The sequence below is a fragment of the Rana temporaria genome, chromosome 9 (genome assembly GCF_905171775.1).
Source record: "Rana temporaria chromosome 9, aRanTem1.1, whole genome shotgun sequence".
NCBI lineage: Eukaryota > Metazoa > Chordata > Amphibia > Anura > Ranidae > Rana > Rana temporaria.
In genome coordinates this window covers 37,908,038-37,927,955 of record NC_053497.1, presented here as the reverse complement: position 1 = coordinate 37,927,955, position 19,918 = coordinate 37,908,038, and the positions used below count along the sequence as shown (strand labels likewise).

The 19,918-nt window shown below is 43.1% G+C and overlaps 1 protein-coding gene across 1 annotated transcript in view; it reads left to right on the top strand.

Moving 5' to 3' along the window:
- Positions 1-720: 720 nt before the first annotated feature.
- Positions 721-19,918, top strand: part of LOC120913331 (cytochrome P450 2G1-like) — a 47,292-nt gene continuing 28,094 nt past the window's right edge. Inside the window, exons 1-3 of the mRNA XM_040323202.1 lie at positions 721-938; positions 10,246-10,408; positions 13,998-14,147. Coding sequence (XP_040179136.1) covers positions 759-938; positions 10,246-10,408; positions 13,998-14,147 — 493 coding nt within the window. The 5' untranslated portion in view covers positions 721-758. The remainder of the gene's footprint in view (positions 939-10,245; positions 10,409-13,997; positions 14,148-19,918) is intronic.

Below are 19,918 nucleotides of genomic sequence, written 5' to 3'. Positions count from 1 at the left end.
CAATGACGTCGCTAGGACGTCATTGGTTTCGGCGTGAGCGTAAATTACGTCCATCCGTATCCGCGAACGACTTACGCAAACAACGTAAAAATTCAAAACTCGGCGCGGGAACGACGGCCATACATAACATAGGATACGCCTCACATAGCAGGGGTAAGTATACGCCGGAAAAAGCCGAACGCAAGCGACGTAAAAAAAAAGCGACGGGCGGGCGTTCGTTTCTGAATCGGCATAAATGCTCATTAGCATATTCAACGCGTAAAAGACACGGAAGCGCCACCTATCGGCCGGCCTGGAATTGCAGCCTAAGATCTGACGGTGTAACACAGTTACACCTGGCGGATCTTAGGCATATCTATGCGTAACTGATTCTATGAATCAGTCGCATAGATACGACCGGCCGGCCTTAGAGATACGACGGCGTATCAGGAGATACGCCGTCGTATCTCCTATCTGAATCCGGGCCAATGTGAACATAGAAAATAGTGGTGTGTTGTCCTGTATATTTTATTGAAGGTAGATGCAAAAATTGTGTGTGCATTAATGCTCGAGTGACCTTTTATCTGAGCAGACATAAAGGCTGTTGACTGTTCTCTTTCTGAACTATTGTCTTGCTGGTTGCTGCTGATAATATTTTGTGTTTTAGTCACTGACTGAACTATGATACAGTTGCACAGATCTTGGCATATGCCCAGTGCACTCTTGGATAAAAACACTAGAACATTGAGAACTGAGCTACTGCTGAAGGTGATTCCGACATGGAAATAACAGCATTGGCAACCCTGGTCCTCATTTTGCTTCTCTCTTTTATGTTTATTTATTCAACATGGGATAAAATGTATAGGAATCGCAATTTGCCCCCTGGACCAACCCCCCTGCCAGTGATTGGGAACTTGCTGCATGTAAAGAGAGGAGAAATGGTAAAGTCCTTGAATCAGGTAGGTTTTCCTTATATTGTAGAAATGTAGGATTTGGACTTTATGTGAAGAAAATTAAACTAACATTTTGGGTAGAGAAAATTAAGATTCCAGACATACTGGGCCAGATTCACAAAGAGATACGACGGCGTATCTCCTAAAACGCCGTCGTATCTCTGAGATCCGACGGTCGGATCTATGCGACTGATTCATAAGAATCAGTTCCGCATAGATCTCTCTTAGATCCGACAGGTGTAAGTGACTTACACCGTCGGATCTTAGACTGCAATCTCCCGCCGGCCGCTAGGTGTCGCCTCCTTTTTTTACGCGTCGGATATGCAAATGAGGAGAACCGCCGATTCAGTAACGAACGCCCGCCCGTCGCTTTTTTTCACGTCGTTTGCGTTCGGCTTTTTCCGGCGGATAGTTACCCCTGCTATAGCAGGGGTAACTGAGGCGTTTCCTATGTTTAGTATGGTCGTCGTTCCCGCGCCGAGTTTTAAATTTTAACGTCGTTTGCGTATGCCGATTCAGAATTCTTCCCGACGCAAGTTACGCTCACGCCGAAACCACTGACGTCCTAGCGACGTCAGTGTGAGCAATGCACGCCGGGAAATTTAGCCGGAAATTTAGCCGCATTTAAATCGGCGCGGGGACGCGCCTGATTTAAATAGTACACTCCCCCTAGCCGCGGAATTTGAATTCCGCCGGGGGAGTTACGATCCGCCGGTGCAAGTTTCGAGGTAAGTGTTTTGTGAATACTGCACTAGCCTCGCAAAATTGCACAGTCGGATCGTAAATCAGATAGATTACGCGGATCTAAAGATCCGCTAATCTATCTGAATCTGGCCCACTCATGCATCATTATTTTTACCTAAATGTTATTGTAGAACAAATGAAACTCGTGCATATTCCATGCTGGTGCACTAATTGATTGCTTTATTGATATAAAAGGGAGATTTATTTTCCTTGCACGTGATTGGGCATTCTTTGCTAAGTGAAATTTCACCTCATTCACTAAGCTTTGGGGAACATGCCTGTGCAAAGTGTGACTTCCCTTGCAAAGTAAAGAGCCTATGTTCCATTAGTACATTCAACTCAAAGTGTAACTACATAAAATGCATCTGTTCTATAAATAAATTTGAGAAAGATTAATGAGAATTGAAAGCTATTGAAATCTTTATTTGCTGATACCGAACACTAAGTCCCGGATTCACAAAGCACTTACGCTGACGTATCTCAAGATAGCCGACGTAAGTACAAATGTGCGCCGTCGTATCTATGCACCAACCCACATACTAAGATACGCCTGAAAATAGGCTTCCTACGTCCGACGTAACTTGCCTACGCCGTCGCATAGTGGGCGCATATTTACGCTGGGCGCATTTGCCGCTCCCATTGATTTTCTGCATATGCAAATGAGGGAGATACGCCGATTCACGAACTTAGTTGCGCCCGGCACATAATATACACGGTTTGCGTAAGTCGTACGTCCGGCGTAAAGTTATTCCCCATATAGGAGGCGCAACTCATGCAAAGGTATGGACCAGGGAACACAAGCCGTCGTATCTTTTGTCGTTTACGTTGTACGTGAATATAACTAGGCGTAGGTTACGTTCACGTCGTAGGCAGTGATTCGACGTATCTTAGGCAGTTGTTTCAACGTGATTCTGAGCATGCGCACTGGGAATGCGGCCACGGGACGGCGCATGCGCCGTTCATTTTAAGTACCTCTATGGCGCTTGGCCCATCATTTGCATGGGGTCATGCCTCATTAGCATGGCTCACGCCCACTTCCACCTACGCTGGCTTACGCCGAGGAAACCCAGCGTATCTTTAAGAGCGAGTGGGAGCGAGTGCTTTGTGAATCCAGTGCTTGCCTCTGTGCGTTGCGTCGGCGTAGCGTATATTAAATACGCTACGCCCGCATAAATATGCGCCGATGTATCTGAATCCGGGCCTTAGTAGGGGGATTGCTTGGAGAGGCTTTTCTGTTCTGCAAGAGAGATGTCTGGGGGGGGGGGGTCCAGGTTTGCATCTCTATGCAATAATAACTTTCTGTAATAGTTATACAGAACTGTATTTCTTCTTATTCCTTACCTGAAGCTAATGTATATCTTCGTTAAAGTGATAATAAAGGTTCTTTTTTTTTGTCTGAATACTAAATATAGTATGTTATACTTACCTGCTCTGTGCAGTGGTTTTACACAGAGCAGCAATGATCCTCCTCTTCTTGGGTCCCCTGCCTGCTCTCCTTGCCCCTCCCCGATGCCGAGTGCCACTTGCTATGGGGGCACTCGAGTGTGCTCGCTCCCAAGTCACCTCTGTGTGTCCATAAAACACACAGAGCGCGGCTTGGCCCTGCTCCCTCCTCACTGGCTGTGATTGACAGCAGCAGGAGCCAATGGCTTCTTCTGATGTGTCTCAGCCAATCAGAAGTCAGAGACCTGGGACAGCTGCTGCTCTTGTGCACATCACTGAATCAAGTTGGGGCTCAGGTAAGTTTTAGGGTGGCTGAGGGGGGCTGTTTATCCTCATGCATAAAGTGCATGAAGGTAAAAAAAAACCTTCAGCCCTTACAACCACTTTAAGCACATTTTCTTCCATAGGATAATCAGCTACCTGCATTCGTCAAACCTCAGGAGATGGTTTTCATTTCCCAGAAACCCTGGGAGTAGTACGTGGCTGGAAGGAGGCAGTTTCAGATTCTGTAATCCTCAGTCACCCAAGGACTCTGCTTCTGCTTCTCATGCCTCTGCAAACTTGCGGTGCATGAGCTTCCTCATTCATCAAAGCCTGTGAAAGGACCTGAGAATTTGCGGCATCAAGGAGAAGGATCATTATTGGTTGGCAACCCTCATTGACCACCGTTACAAGGGGAAATTCTCGAAACTCATCCTGCTCTTGCAACAGGATGAAAAAATGTTTTAGTGCTCGGTGCCCAAGGCTGTCAGCTTCCTCATCCCATCGGCATTGTCTGCATCATATGGTGGAAGATTATCTAGGGGTGAAAACAGACATGGAGAGCTTTCCTGTAGTCGATCCACTTGGTTACTGGCCCGTGAGTATAGACCACTGGCCAGAACCTGCCCAGTATGCAATTGTGCTGCTGTGCTACAATGCATCCAGTATGCTTTATGAATGGGCATTCAGTGCTGGTAGAGGTTTTGTGACAGCTGAAAGAGCGTGTCTGTTCACAGACTCCGTTGACCGGCTGGCATTTGTCAAAATGAATCACTCCTGGATTAGCAGCAGCTAATCAAGGGATTGTAAAGGTTTGTTTTTTATTTTCTAAATAGGTTCCTTTAAGCTAGTGCATTGTTGGTTCACTTACCTTTTCCTTCGGTTTCCCTTAATGGTTTTTGTCTTTGTTTACTTTGTCTGAATTTCTCACTTCCTGTTCCTCCTCAGTAAGCTGTTCAGTAAGCTGTTCTGGCTGACTAAACACCACTCAGGTGATGATGTCACGTTAACTGAGGAGAAACAGGAAGTGAGAAATTCAGACAAAGATAAAAAAACATTTAGAAGGGAAATTGAAGGAAAAGGCAAGTGAACCAACAATGCACTAGCTTAAAGGAACCTATTTAGAAAATAAAAAACAAACCTTTACAACCCCTTTAAGCCCCTGATGCAAATGTCGCTGATTAAATGTTTTTGGTATCTGGAATCTCTGCAAGACTGTCCAGGCTGACTAGTTTTGTGGGTGTTGATTTTATCTTGAAGTAATTTTTTTGTATAGGTTTTATGGGCACAATTAACACCCAAGGACCATTTTTTCTGCACCAGTTTGACATGTACATCAAATATTTTTTTTTTACAAGGCTACCGTATTTATCGACGTATACCGCGCACTATTTTGCCCTGAAAATCAGGGCAACATCGTGGGTGCGTGATATACGCCGATACCCGCTTTCCCGCCACGAGTTTGAATACTGCGCCGGCATATACCGAGCGCAGTACACTTGTGAATCTTCGGGCAGTCTCGGCGCCTCTCGCACTGACGTCCTGTACGTACAGGACGTCAGCGCGACAGTTGCCGAGCCTGCCCGAAGATTCACGAGTGTACTGCGCTCGGTATATGCCGGCGCAGTATTCAAACTCGTGGAGGGAAGGACGCGAGGACGCCGCAGAAGGACGCCGGACCCGCCGAAGAGGACACCGGACCCGCCGAAGAGGACACCGAACCCGCCGAAGAAGACTCCGGACCCGCCGAAGAGGACACCGAAGCCGCAGAAGGACGCCGGACCCGACGAGGCCGCCGATGGACGCCGCGCAAGACACCAAAACTGTAAGTACAAAAAAACAAAAAAAAAATTTTTTCACAGGATTGGGGGCCACTTTAGGGGTGTGCGGTATACGCGGGAGCGCGTTATACCGCGATAAATACGGTAATTCCTGATTTTATCAAGAGTATCTCTAGAAGGTTACTGAGTGAAGGCACCACGAACACCAAAAGACCATTTTTTCTGCAACTAACAGGGCCATCAAATTATTTTTATTTTTTTACAGCAAGGTCAATTCTTGCTTTCATCAAGAGTACCTCTCTATAGGGTTACATTGTGAAGGAAACAACACCACCCAAAGACCATTTTTCTGCACCTGTTACTAATGCCTTGTTTCCACTGCACGGATCGGTTCGGGTCAGAAAGAATGGAGCGGTTAGAATGGGACCGGTCTATTCTGCAGAGCATTTCCACTGCAAATCGGACCATCCGGGACCATGCAAGGTTTAGAAAAAAAGCCTAGCACATCCACCAATCAGTGAGATGTATTTGTAGGTCCGCCCTAATGGAACCGTTCCATTCTCTATGGCCCCACATCTGAAGCAGGACCCAGAATGGTCCGGTACGGTTCGCTTTTATGGCACGCTTTCATAATGGAAACACCCAAAAAAGCGAACCGAACCGTACCGAACCGAACCGATCCGCTCAGTGGAAACGAGGCATTATATCCAATGTCTGTGAAAGAGACACCAGATGTTATCTAAACAAAAAAATGATGTACTATAATTTGGCTTCTTCACATAAGGCTTGCTCACAGTGATGCAAACAATTGTAATTTCCATCCAAAGTTTTCCAAAAGAGATACCAGAATGCAGAGCTTTTTTTCTCAGAAAATAGGTGCAGGAACTCAACCACGACCCCGTTCAGATTTCAAAAACAGTAGAAGGGTCTTAAAGGGGCATTACATACCAGGACTGCATTACATACAGTTTAGAGTTCAGGGGGTTACACACAGAGTGTAGAGCTGTGACTTGTACACACAGAAATCGGACTTCTGTGTTTACAAGTGATTGTGGTGAGCGGGCATCAAAGGGTCTGAGCCAGAGGTGGTGGAACTGAGTTCCCCCAAGTTCCCCCTGAAAAAAAGCCCTGCCAGAATGTATCCAGAAAAAACTCTAATCTTGTTCTGATTGACCTTAATTGTAGTCTCATCATACAGACTGTCTCCCTAAGCCATTGTTTACAAAATAAAATCAATTTAACTGTAATTTTTTTCTTTATAAATGTCAGTTTTGCTGCAGAAGGTTCCATACACAGTACAGATGTGCCACTTTACAGGCAGACCCCACAGGCACTATATTTAAAGGATTTTTTCATTTTTATTATTTCACTTTAAGCATCATTAAAATAACTGCTCAGTTAAATACTATATTTAAAAAAAAAAATGATGGCCAATAAAAAAAGAAGGTAGCCGGCATCTCCAGTAATCCAAAATATTTATGGCCAATAACTTGCATATAAGCCTTCAAAATAGGAACTTTTGATTTTTCAAGTTCGGGCCCCATAGACTTTAATAGGGTTCGTGGTTCGGATCCAAACGGTTGTGATGTTCAAGAGTACAGGCGCAGACCGAACCGGGGGTGTACGGTCCAACTCTATAGGTGAGTAGATACAGTATGCATCTCAGAGTGACTGTACTATACTGAATTTTTATTTTGTCTGGCACTGAATTTATAATGGTGGATTACATAAGCGGAACCATAGCCTTCTTCAGGTCAAAAAATCATTATGTTACATAAGTCATACATTGGTCATATGACTGTCCTTAAGATACATTACAATCAGTTCATAAATGACGGTCTTCATAAACCTATGTACTGGAGAGGACCTTACATGAGTTATACAATAGTTAGACTCTGGGGGTTTTAGTTGATCATAAGCTTAATAATGGCATGCAATGCCAAGCTGCGGTTTCCAAAGCGAGCAAAGTCCTTTCTTGTATTAAGAGAGGTATGGACTCCAGAGACAGAGATATAATTTTGCCCCTGTACAAATCATTAGTAAGACCTCATCTGGAATATGCAGTTCAGTTTTGGGCACCAGTTCTCAAAAAGGATATCGGAGAACTGGAGAAAGTGCAGAGAAGGGCAACCAAACTGATAAGAGGCATGGAGGAGCTCAGCTATGAGGAAAGATTAGAGGAGCTGAATTTATTCTCTCTTGAGAAGAGGAGAATAAGGGGGGATATGATCAACATGTACAAATATATAAGAGGTCCATACAGCGAACTTGGTGTTGAGTTATTCTCTTTACGGTCAACACTGAGGACAAGGGGGCACTCTTTACGTCTAGAGGAAAAGAGATTTCACCTCCAAATACGGAAAGGTTTTTTCACAGTAAGAGCTGTGAAAATGTGGAACAGACTCCCTCCAGAGGTGGTTCTGGCCAGCTCAGTAGATTGCTTTAAGAGAGGCCTGGATACTTTCCTAAATGTACAGAATGTAACTGAGTACTAAGATTTGTAGGTAAAGTTGATCCAGGGTAAATCCGATTGCCTCTCGGGGGATCAGGAAGGAATTTTTTCCCCTGCTGTAGCAAATTGGATCATGCTCTGCTGGGGTTTTTTGCCTTCCTCTGGATCAACTGTGGGTATGGAGTTGGGTGTATAGGATTGTACTGTGTTTTTTTTATTTTTTGTGGTTGAACTGGATGGACTTGTGTCTTTTTTCAACCTGACTAACTATGTAACTATGTAACTCTTCACAAACTTATCATATATTCAGTCTATACAATGAATTAACTATTCATGATGTGTTAACCATACAAATTACTTTATAAATAGTCATACAAAGGGTCACATAGAGAACTCACAAGATAGCCATGTTATTTTTTGCATAGATCTTTAAGAAACATACTATATATGAGTTAAAACTAGATGAAAGACCTATAGCTGGACTAACTAGTACATATAATATTAGATGTACTGTATACTACGTTATTCACAGTATAATGTAAATCTAATCAATCTATATCTATAATTCCTTTATAATTCTTACCTTAATCCCAACTACTATAATGCAGAGTGTGATGTCCTAATCTTTCACAGTCTATGGACTGCTGAATATCTTAAATCTCATGAGAAATGTACCAGGAAAAAAAAAATAAGGAAGAATGCATCTAAACTTACTATTCAATAGTGAGAATAAGCTTTATTACTAAACTAAGTGCTTTAGCTGTAGTGCACTATAATTTGCTACTGGGTGCTTACAAAAAGTGAGCAGTGCTACTCTGGGCTAATGGAGTATGTTCTTAATATTATGGTGGTTGTAAAGGATTTTTGTAAAGGATTTTTTTTAAACTAACAAACATGTTATACTTACAGTACCTGCTTTGAGCAATGGCATTGTACAAAGCGGCCTGAACCTCCTCTTTTGGGGATTCCTGTCAGCACTCTTTCTGAAGCGCTGCCATGCCTCTTTCTCAAGGCTTGTTGACAAGTTAACCAGGCTGGCATTTTATGATAATCACTTTTTAACCATTTAAATGTGAGTTGCCAATTGTAATTTTTACAATAAATACAAGTTATTACTACATTTAATGTGTACCCTCACACAGTGGGGTCCCACACCCAAGTGTTACTAAAAGCACCCCTAGGGCGACCACTCCCAGGGGCCACAGACACTGTGGACTCCCTGCCCTCCCAGCCCATGGCCAGACAAGGTAGATCTGCTCAAACCAAGAGGAACTGGGCTCTTCCAGTTTTCCTGTAGGAATTACTCCCGAGCCCCGTCAGCCTGCAGGCGCCTTGCTTTCTGTTCCAGCCGGTACTAGCCTTCCAAGCGCCCATCACTTCAGCAGAGGTATATAGCCAGTCATGACAGAAGCAGCACCTCTACTGGACACTGATAAAAAGAGATACTACACTTGATCTTAGCCAAAATGCCCGAGAAGCTATCCAACCGGATCACTGCCCTATGTGATCGAGGAAGTCATAGAGAAACCTGGTTTCCCTCTACTTCCTCTCCCCACTGCCTTGCCGTTGCGGTCCAGCACCACTTTTAGTGGAAAAAATATACTGCACCTGCCTATGTACACTTTAAGGGGACAGCTATCCAAGAGGGGATTTCCCCCACTTTGGAGATATTTCCTGTTCCTTTGTTTTGAATCTATAGGTCAAGAAGTGAAGGGAAATCTTATTATAGATGGTAAATAAATAAATACATACCTAAAAATTAACCCTTCTCTACTGTTTCCAAAACGTGTGTAAAGACATTAAGCTGACTATACATATTAAATACTATATACACCATGCATATTTCAAACTGATTTTATTTTCTGCTTTGGATCTATCATGTAGATCATGTAGTGCATGTTCTTGCCTAGTTGTATGTGCTTTGAATGAATTGTTTGGGTAGGTCTCCACATTGAAAAGTTTTGCTAAGTCCAAAGGATGTACAAAGATTGTGCAATTAGTTTGCAATGTGCATGGGCAGGTTCAGTAAAGCTAGTATTTTTAGCACTCCTTGGCAATATGTGGTAATCTAATGCACTTACTGTAGTTATATCTTATAAAATGTCAGACTGTTGGTTAATTGTCATCATTCTTCTTCTAACTCCACCAGTCACTTGCTGCAGAAAACTACATTAAAGTGGTTGTAAAGACAGAAGGTTTTTTTTACCTTAATGCATCCTATGCCCATTCTTGATCCAGCGCAGTGCCCAAGAGCAGTGGCTCCCTCTGCTCTCTCCCCATCACAGGGCAGATTGATAGCTTTGGGAGCCATTGGTTCCCACTGCTTTCAATCAAATCTTGTGATGAGGGAGTGGAGGGCAAGGACAACCACATTGTTTCTGTCAATAGACACAGACAACACAGCTTGGGATCAAGTCTACAGGTGTGCCACCAAAGGAAGTGGATTCCTATGGTGGCACACCAAGAAGAGGAGGAGCGCTGACGGAGACTTAAGAAAAGGAGGATCGGGTCTGCTCTGTGCAAAACCATTACACAGAGGAGGTAATTATAACACATTTGTTATTAAAAAAAAAAAAAAAAAAGACCTTACAATGACTTTAAAACAGATTTTTGTCTGTCTGTATAATTCCAGCTAAAAGAGAAATACGGGTCAATATATACTCTGTATTTTGGCTCACGCCCAGCAGTAATCCTCTGCAGCTACCAAATGGTGAAAGAGGTTCTTATTGACCATGCAGATGAATTCAGCAACCGTGGCCATATGCCGACAGTGGACAGATTCTTCAATGCACATGGTAAATTCTTATTTATTTTTTTTTCATTTTGGATGAATAAAGGGAGGGTTATAACCTCAGGGCCGAACCATGGCTCTGTGTGTGAATGGACACAGCCAAAAACAGCTGCTGTAAAAACGTCAAAAAACGTCTAGTGTGCATGAGACCTAAAAGTCAGCAGCTACAGTTTTTGTAGCTGCTGATTTTTTATAAATATAAAAATGACTGGAGCTCCTATTTAAGCTTAAAGTTGTTATCATGCTCAATAAAGCATTTACATTTTTTTTTTATGGCAGGGTGAACTATACCTATCGAAATATGAAGGCATGTACTTTCCCAACATCATGGCTCATAATTTGTCTAGTATTTTATACCATGTGATAGTCTGGATGACAAATTTATCTTGGTGTTCCAACTGACCAAAGTATCAGCAAGACCATCCATAGTTACATAGTTACATAGTTGATAAGGTTGGATAAAGACAATTGTCCACTAGGGATCGAGATAACGTTTTTTCGGTGCCGATATGATACCAATATTTTGCCCACCTCTCCTGCTAATAGCCAATATTTTTTGACAATATTTTGTACATTTAAAAAAGTAAAATTTACACTGTTATTTTACATATTTTAGTTTTTTATCACTATTATTGCTGTCACAAGAAATGTAAACATCCCTTGTGACAGTAATCGGCAGTGACAGGTACTCTTTATGGAGAGGTTGGGGGTCTATAAGATCCCAAACTCCTCCTCTACACTTCAAAGTATTTAAAACGTCAAGATCAGCGTTTTTTAATGCTTTTAAAAAAAAAATGGCGCCTTTAAGATGCCAGTAATCCGGGAAGTGATATCATGACATTGCTTCCGGATTACTAGATCCAAAACCCGAACGAAGCATCGGCTTCTTCCGCTGCATGTAATAATAGCAGAGCGGCTGCTGAGCTACAATAAAGCCGAACATCCGCTCTAAAGAACAGCTGCAGGCATCACCCCGGTAAAACCCCTCAAAGCAATATCGGTAATATCGTCAGTTTTTTGACCGATACTTCTAAAAAAGTGAATATCAGCTGCTGATAATCGGCCGCATCGATAATTTGTCGGTCCCTATTGTCCACCCAGTTCAACCTATGTAGGTGTACATGTGTCTTTGTCTATAATTATTTCCCATATCCCTGTATGTTGTGTTCTTTAAGATGAAGAGTCTTTGAAAAATATCCATACTCCCTGCTGCCACCACCAATTGTGGAAGAGAGTTCCACAGCCTTATTGCCCTGACAGTGAAAACGCCCCTGGCAGTTAAAGGTTAAACCACTTCACCTCCAATCTCATTAAGTGGCTCCCTGTCCTCTTAGGCCTCGTACAGACGAGGGGACAGTCCGCTGAAAATGGTCCGCCGGACCGTTTTCAGCGGACATGTCCCCTCGGAGATTTCTGTCTGATGGTTGTACACACCATCAGACAGAAATCCGCGCGGACAGACAGCGCGGTGACGTGTCAGCGGACCAGTTTCAGCAGACATGTTCGGTCGTCTGTACGAGGCCTTACACTCCCTGAGACGATTTTCCTATGCTGGGATCACTATTTAGGTATTTGTAAATCGCTATCATGTCCTCTCTCAAGCGTCGCTTCTCCAGCGGGAATACATTTGTTGCTTGTAGTTGTTCCTCGAAATTGAGGACGTCCAGGCCCTTTAACTGGTTGACGTCCAACTCACGCAATATACATCGTACATACGTCACTTTGAATATTTCACCGTGCGGCCGCCCCCCCTGCAGGGGGCTTCGTGACCATGCCCGTGGGACCCGCGGACTCGATGTCCACCAGTGTCTCACGATCGGGGGCACAGAGCTGCAGAACAGGGAGAGACCAGTGTAAACAAGGCATTTCCCCGTTCTGCTTAGTGACACAACACTGGTCGTCTGCTCCCTCTCATCGGGAGCAGCGATCAGTAACGCGTCACAGTAGACCATGCCCCCTAACCATTAGAATCCCTCCCTAGGACACACTTAACCCCTTTTTAGCCCCCTAGTGGTTAACCCCTTCACTGTCAGTCACATTTATACAGTAATCAGTGCATTTTTATAACACTGATCGCTGTATAAATGTGAATGGTCCCAAAATAGCGTCAAAAGTGTCCAATATATCTGCCATAATGTCGCAGTCACGATACAAATTGCAGATCGCCACCATTACTAGTAAAAAAAAATATTACCGGAATAAAAATGCCATAAAACTATACCCTATTTTTTAGACGCTATAACTTTTGCGCAAACCAATCAATAAACGCTTAATAATTTACCAGTTGACTAATGCCTCTTTCCACTGAGCGGATCGGTTCGGGTTGGTACGGTATGGTACGTTATTTTATTTTTTTATAAATTCTTTATTTTTTCTGCGGCAATAAAAATATACATACGTACATTAGCACTTCCACTTTACATTACAACTAATATTTTCTTCAACATTACCAATTACTACCACATATTCAAACAGTTGTATTATCTTAAAAAAACTAAACTCATCATTTACTCGTGTCTCCTCATAATTCTAATACAACTCACTGTAATGTTTCCTACTCTTATTACAATTACATTTTCCTTAACCAGGGATGACCCTGGTTATCCTCTCAAGCAAATACAAGCAAGGTTATTAAGAAAAGAGAGAAAACGAGAGAAAAAAGAGAAAGAGAGGGGAAAAAAAAGGAGACCCCCCCCACATTAATATTATACCCTCTAAGCCGCCCCCCGGCACTGATCTCTATTTAGAGATTTTGTTCCCTATATTTAATATAGGGTGTCCAGACCTCCCGATACTTCTCTTCTTGGTCTCTCAACATCATAGTAAGATTTTCCATTTGTTGGATCTCCATTATTCTCCCCATCCATTGTATTTTAGTTGGGGCTACCGTACTTTTCCAGAGAATTGGAATACAGGCCTTTGCTGCCGTAAGTAAGTGCCTTAAAAAGGAATTTTTCACTAATTAACGGGATATCATGCAGCAAAAAAGGTTTTCTCCAAGAGACACGTCTGTAATTTCTTTGACTGTTTCAGAAACCATCTTCCAAAATTCTTTCAGTCTAGGTCAATCCCAGAATATGTGTAGCAAAGTTCCCCTTTGCATTTTGGCAGCGCCAACATTGATTGGATACTTGTGGAAATATCCGATGGTACGTTATTTTGAGTGTTTCCATTATCAAAGCGGCCCATACAACTGAACCATACCGCACCATTCAGGGTTCTGCTTCAGATGTGGGGCCATAGAAAATGGTACGGTTAGGGTGGACAAACTGGTGTCACACGATACATTCCACTGATTGGCGGACAGAAAAACGTCAATGCTCACGTCAAAGGAAAAAGCAAAACAAACACCACGTTTTTTCTAAACCCTGTCTGGCCCCTGTTGTTCCGACTTGCAGTGGAAACGCTCACCTGAATAGACCGGACCATTCTAACCCTTCCAAACTGTACTGACCCGAACCGTTCCGTTCAGTGGAAACGAGGCATAAATCAGTCATTATCTACTCAGAACTATCAATGGGTGGCATTGTATCTGTAGAAAAACATTATATTATATTCTTATAAATGTTTCAATGCTTTCTTTTGATCCAAAGGGCCGATCCTGAGCAATGGAGAACGATGGAAACAACTACGTCGATTCACATTGATGACACTGAGGAATTTTGGGATGGGAAAAAGAAGCATTGAAGAGAGAATACAAGAAGAAGCTCATTTTTTAATAGAGGAGCTCAGGAACCAGAAACGTATGATGTTCTTATTCTTTTTACTAAAGATGATGTTATTATCTTTTATTATTTCAAACAAAACTCAGAAGTCTCAGATGCATGCCGCTTAAAAAGGCCCCAAGAATCAGCTGTTTGTAAGCTAAAGGTACCCTAGATTGGAGCCCAGGTCTGGTGTTCTCCATCTTTTAGCTGTGGTAAAATATTTCCAGTGTGGCTTCTGTGTTTTCTGAATGTATGACACATGGGAGGTTGGGATGAGCCAAGGAAAAAGCAGATATCTATCTTAGAGAAGAACAGTCGTTTTTGACCAATATTATTTTTCATTATTCCAGATGACTGGATCCATCTGCTTCTACCTGATCCAAATTGTATTTATTTGGAGAACACTGAATTGTCTATAGATAAAAATGTGATCTAGGATTGCCAAATTAAGTGAATCTGTCATGACAGAAAATCCCACACTGCCTTCACTATTGCCTCGTACACACGACCATTTTTCCCGGCAGGAAAAAAAACTATTTTTTTCCCGACGTGATTCCTCTCCAGCCTGACTTACACACGTTCATGCAAAAAACAGTCCGACCAAAGCGCGGTGACGTACAACACGTACGACGGGACGATAAAGGGGAATTTTCTTTCAAATGGCGCCACCTTTTGGGCTGCTTTTGCTGATCCCCGTGTTAGTAAAAGTTTGGTGAGAGACAATTCGCGCTTTTCAGCCTCATGCTTTTCAGTCCGTTACAGCGTAAGGAATTTGCTATCTCCATTACGAATGCTAGTTTTACCAAAACGAGCACTCCCCTCTCATACTTGATTCTGAGCATGCATGTTTTTTCCCCCCCGAAAAAGCATACACACGACCGTTTTTCACAACGAGAAAAAGACTGACGAAAAACACGATGAGAAAAAAGAGAGCCAGTTTCAATTTTTTTTTGCGGGCTGTTTTTTAGTCGAGAAAACTGCTAGGAAGCATACACACGACATGTGTACAAGGCATAACACGCTGACAATACTGATTCTTTATACTACAATTAAAGGGGTTGTAAAGGTTCATGTTTTTCACCCTAATGCATCCTATGCATTAAAGTGAAAAAACATTCAGTAAATGCAGGCCCCCCAGTCCCCCGTTTACTTACCTGAGCCCTCGAAAGTCCCACGTCGAGAACATGCTTGATGTTGGCCCGGTCTTCTCGGCTCTTCTCGGCTCTTCATTGGATAGATTGATAGCAGCGTAGCCATTGGCTCGCGCTGCTGTCAATCAACTCCAATGATGTGAGGGCCGGGGAGCGGGCCGAGTCCTGTAGTCGGTGGCTTATGGACGGCAGATACCGGTCTCGGGAGCTTGCCCGCAAGCTAACCCCCCTGAGAGAGTGCTTCCCAGAAGGGGTTAGCTGATGCAGGGAGGAGCCAAGACAGTCGCAGAGGGACCCCAGAAGACGTGGATCAGGGCCACTGTGTGCAAAACGAGCTGCACAGTGGAGGTAAGTATGACATATCTAAAAAACAAAATAAGCTTTACAACCACTGTACCACGTACAGTACCTGGAATCCCTGATTTGGAACAATTGTGTATGTTAGGAGTTCCAACTCAACACTTATTTCAATTCATTGGCTCTTCAAGTAGTTTAGCTGAAAGTTGACCCTGGTAGCCTAGAAAACTAGCAAATTATGAAAGAAGAAGGCCATGGCTATACCTATATTCAGGGCTTTTTTTCTCAGACAATAGGACCCCTTTCTGAGTCACCTCTCTTCCTTGTCCCTACCCACCTCCGAGCACAATCCCTTGGTTCCATCCCATAACTACTTCCCAGTACCACGCCTTTTAGACAATACAGAACCAAGTATCATTCTGTGGTGCTAAGAAATTTGTATGAAATTTGGTAATGATATCAAGAAAATCAGTAAAATCGATCCCCTGCAGCCAGAAACAATAGATCCCCCTAACAACAATGGACCAAAAATCCACCCCCCTCAGCTACAATAGACTCAGTACAACCAGCCATAATAGACTCCTCTGGAGCTATCAACAATAGATCCCTCCCCCAACAGTAGATCGCTTTCAGCAACAACTGACTCCCCAGCAACATTAGACCCTCCCCAGCAACAATAGGTCCCCACCAGCAACAATAGACCCCTCTGCAAAAATAGATAGAATAGATCCCCCAGCAGTGAGCATCAATACCCTGCATTACACCAAAGCACCCCTTGCCATTACATACAGTCAGTCCAAGAGGTGCCGGAACTGCGTTCCCCCGCGTTCCCGCTGAAAAAAAGTCCTGCCTATATTAATGAAAATTTAAAAAAAAAAAAAAACATTTTGCTACTTATTGAAAATCCCCACCTTTGTAGAACTTTTCCCCTTGTTTTAAGTGTGCTCCTGAATTTGTGTAGAGCGCATAGGGCCAGATTCACAAAAGAGATACGACGGCGTATCTCCTGATACGCCGTCGTATCTCTGAGAGTATCTATGCGGCTGATTCACACGTCCAAGACGAAGCTACGCCAGTGCGCATGGCGAAACGCGTTGACGTCACCTAAAACAACGTGATCACGTGACCCCGGAGGTTCGTCCGGCTGGACGGAGGACGGAAGCTTACGAGCATCAGCATCGGATGGATGGCCTTGCTCGACCCGTAAGTGGCGCCTGATGCCTGGAGCCGCCATACGGCACAAAAGGAGACCTCAAGTGGATTACTATCTACGGATGAACGCACCTCACAGAATCTGATACGGCATGTCACTGATGTGATAACTGCACATCGTGACTAACCAGCCAGCAAGAAGTAGAGCGCCAGAGTGGATCTGACAAAAGCTGCACTTCATGGATGGACTTATCCCATTAACTCCACAAGCAGCGGTCTGGTAATGTATTAGCCTCCCTTTAATGGGACGGCCAGTCATGTCATCTCTCTACACTCTTACCAGCAACTAGGTGTTCGGTTTAGTACACCAATACGGGCTGGACTTCTTTCTGTGTATGAATGATCCCGTTTCTCCTCTGCTGGCATATCAATTTACTGCCTAGTACATGTTCATGTTTCTGGACTAACCATTGGTATGTCTACATATACTAACCAATACCAGGCAATCTATTTTGTGCCCTGCAAAATGTCACATTGACAAATGATCAATATCCAGTTGTTCAACACAATTCTTTTTTCACTAATTATTACAATTTAATTTTATTATTGTCAAGACTTCTGAATACTGAACTCTTTGTGAACTAACAAATCATCAAGCGCAAAGTCGACCAACAATATATGCTTGACACATGCATATCCATCCTTAACACACCCAACCCTCCCACCTTCCATCCTCCACCATGCCAGTGTTCAGCCCCACCATTCATTATTGACACTCCATTTGATCTTGCAGAGTGGATAATCATTGCATTTTCCTCTCATCCCACTATTTGATTATTGCATTTAAATTCATATTTATTTGAGTGTCAATACATGATCGGTCTGAACACCACGTGTCTGGATCACGTTTTTTGTTAAATGTTTGTCCCTGTCTTGTCTTCTAATTCCTAGTGTTTATTCGTAATTTTAAGGTAGCCACATTTAATTAGTCTTTATGGCAACCTAATACCCATTATGTAACTTGTAATATTTAATGCCTATCTTTCATATTTTTGATACAAATAAATTTACTTAAATGTATCTTTGTCCTTTCCATTGATCACTACAGTGTTGCCTATAGTAATCCCTTTAAGCCTTATTGGCTGATTTCCTCCCTTTCTCTCAATCCCCTTAATTCTTTCTTCTAAATTTCCTTTCCCCGCATTCATCCTATTTACTTTGTTATTACGCATAGATAGCCCTAAGATCCGACAGGTGTAATTGACTTACACCATCGGATCTTAGGATGCAATACTTCGGCCGCCGCTGGGTGGAGTTCGCGTCGTTTTCCAGCGTCGGGTATGCAAATTAGCTTTTACAGCGATCCACGAAGGTACGCATGTTCGTTACGTCGTCGCTAGTCGGTTTTTCCCTTCGCAAAGTTAGGCCTGCTTTTTCATGGCTTAACTTTAGACGAGCCATGTTAAAGTATGGCCGTCGTTCCTGCGTCGAATTTAAATTTTTTTTTTTTGCGTAAGTCGTCTGGGAATACGAAAGTACGTTACGCACGTTGCCATTCAAAAAATTACGTCGGGCGACGTCATTTCGCGCAAAGCACGGCGGGAAATTTCAAAACGGAGCATGCGCAGTACGTTCGGCGTGGGAACGCGCCTAATTTAAATGGTCCCCGCCCCATTTGAATTAGGCGGGCTTGCGCCGGACGTCTTTACGTTACTCCGCCGCAAGTTTACACTCAAGTGCTTTGTGAATTAAGCACTTACGAGGAAAACTTGCGGCGGTGTAACGTAAAGACGATACGTTACGCCGCCGCAGATCTTTATGAATCTGGCCCATAGTTCCAAATGAATAGGGGAACAACGGTGTGTTATAAGGGTAGTGTGTTAAACTTATCTAATTAGGTTTTGGCATCCTACAAGCAATTTTATGGAAATTACTAATAATAGGCTGCATTATACAGGATGTCTGGAGACTTTTGGATACAGGATGCTTTTGTTATCCTGATGCTGATATAAAAGCTATGTGGCACAATTGTTATTTTTTGTGTAAATGTATAACATGATATGGCATTATTGTATAGTATGTCTCTTCATAAAACCAGGGATGTATGACAGAACACAATACCTAGCCAGTTACACTATAGGAATAATATCTTAGCACAAGCATAATCTACTATATTACATAAGGGATTGGCCTCTGTAAACATACCTTGAGAGTTCATAAGAGACCATAATAAATGTTCAGTAAATATTTGACTAATAGGACAGAATAAGAAGGCGTTTCTTGGATCCAATACAAGCTACAGGTGAAATTTGAAGTCTGAGAACAAATAATTCACCCATTATCTAATCATTGTACTTATACAAACAACATAAGATTCCCTTTTATTGGCCAATTAATAAATCATATATCATTTAAAGGATACCTAAACCCTCAGGGGCAGATTCACGTACCTCGGCGCATATCTCCGCCGGGCGCAGCGTATCTAAGATACACTACGCCGCCGTAACTTTTTTTTTTCGAATCCTCAAAGAATTTGTGCCGTAAGTTACGGCGGCGTAGTGTATCTTTGGCGGCGTAAGGGCGCGGAATTCAAATGGATGTGATGGGGGCGTGTTTTATGTAAATACGTCGTGACCTGACATAAACAATGTTTTTTTTGAACGGCGCCATCCGTGGGGGTATCCCAGTGCGCATGCTCGAAATTAAACCGGAACAAGCCAATGCTTACGACGGTGGCGTCATTCTACGCAAATCCCTATTCGCGAACGACTTACGCAAACGACGTAAAAAAAAAGCGACGCAGGAACGACGGCCATACTTAACATTGAGTATGCCTCATAATAGCAGGGGTAACTATACGCCGGAAAAAGCCGAACGCAAACTACGTAAAAAAATTCGCCAGCCGGACGTACATTCGGGGATCGCCGTAACAAGCTAATTTGCATACTCGACGCGGAATTCGACGGAAACGCCACCTAGCGGCCAACGAAAAAATGCACCTAAGATCCGACGGCGTACTAAGACGTACACCTGTCGGATCGATCCGAGATGCAGTCGTATCTTGTTTTGTGGATACAAAACAAAGATACGACGCGCAAAATTTGAAATTACGCGGCGTATCAAGAGATACGCCGGCGTAATTCTTTTGTGGATCTGCCCCTGAATCTACACTATATTGTCAAAAGTATTGGTACACGCACCTAAAAT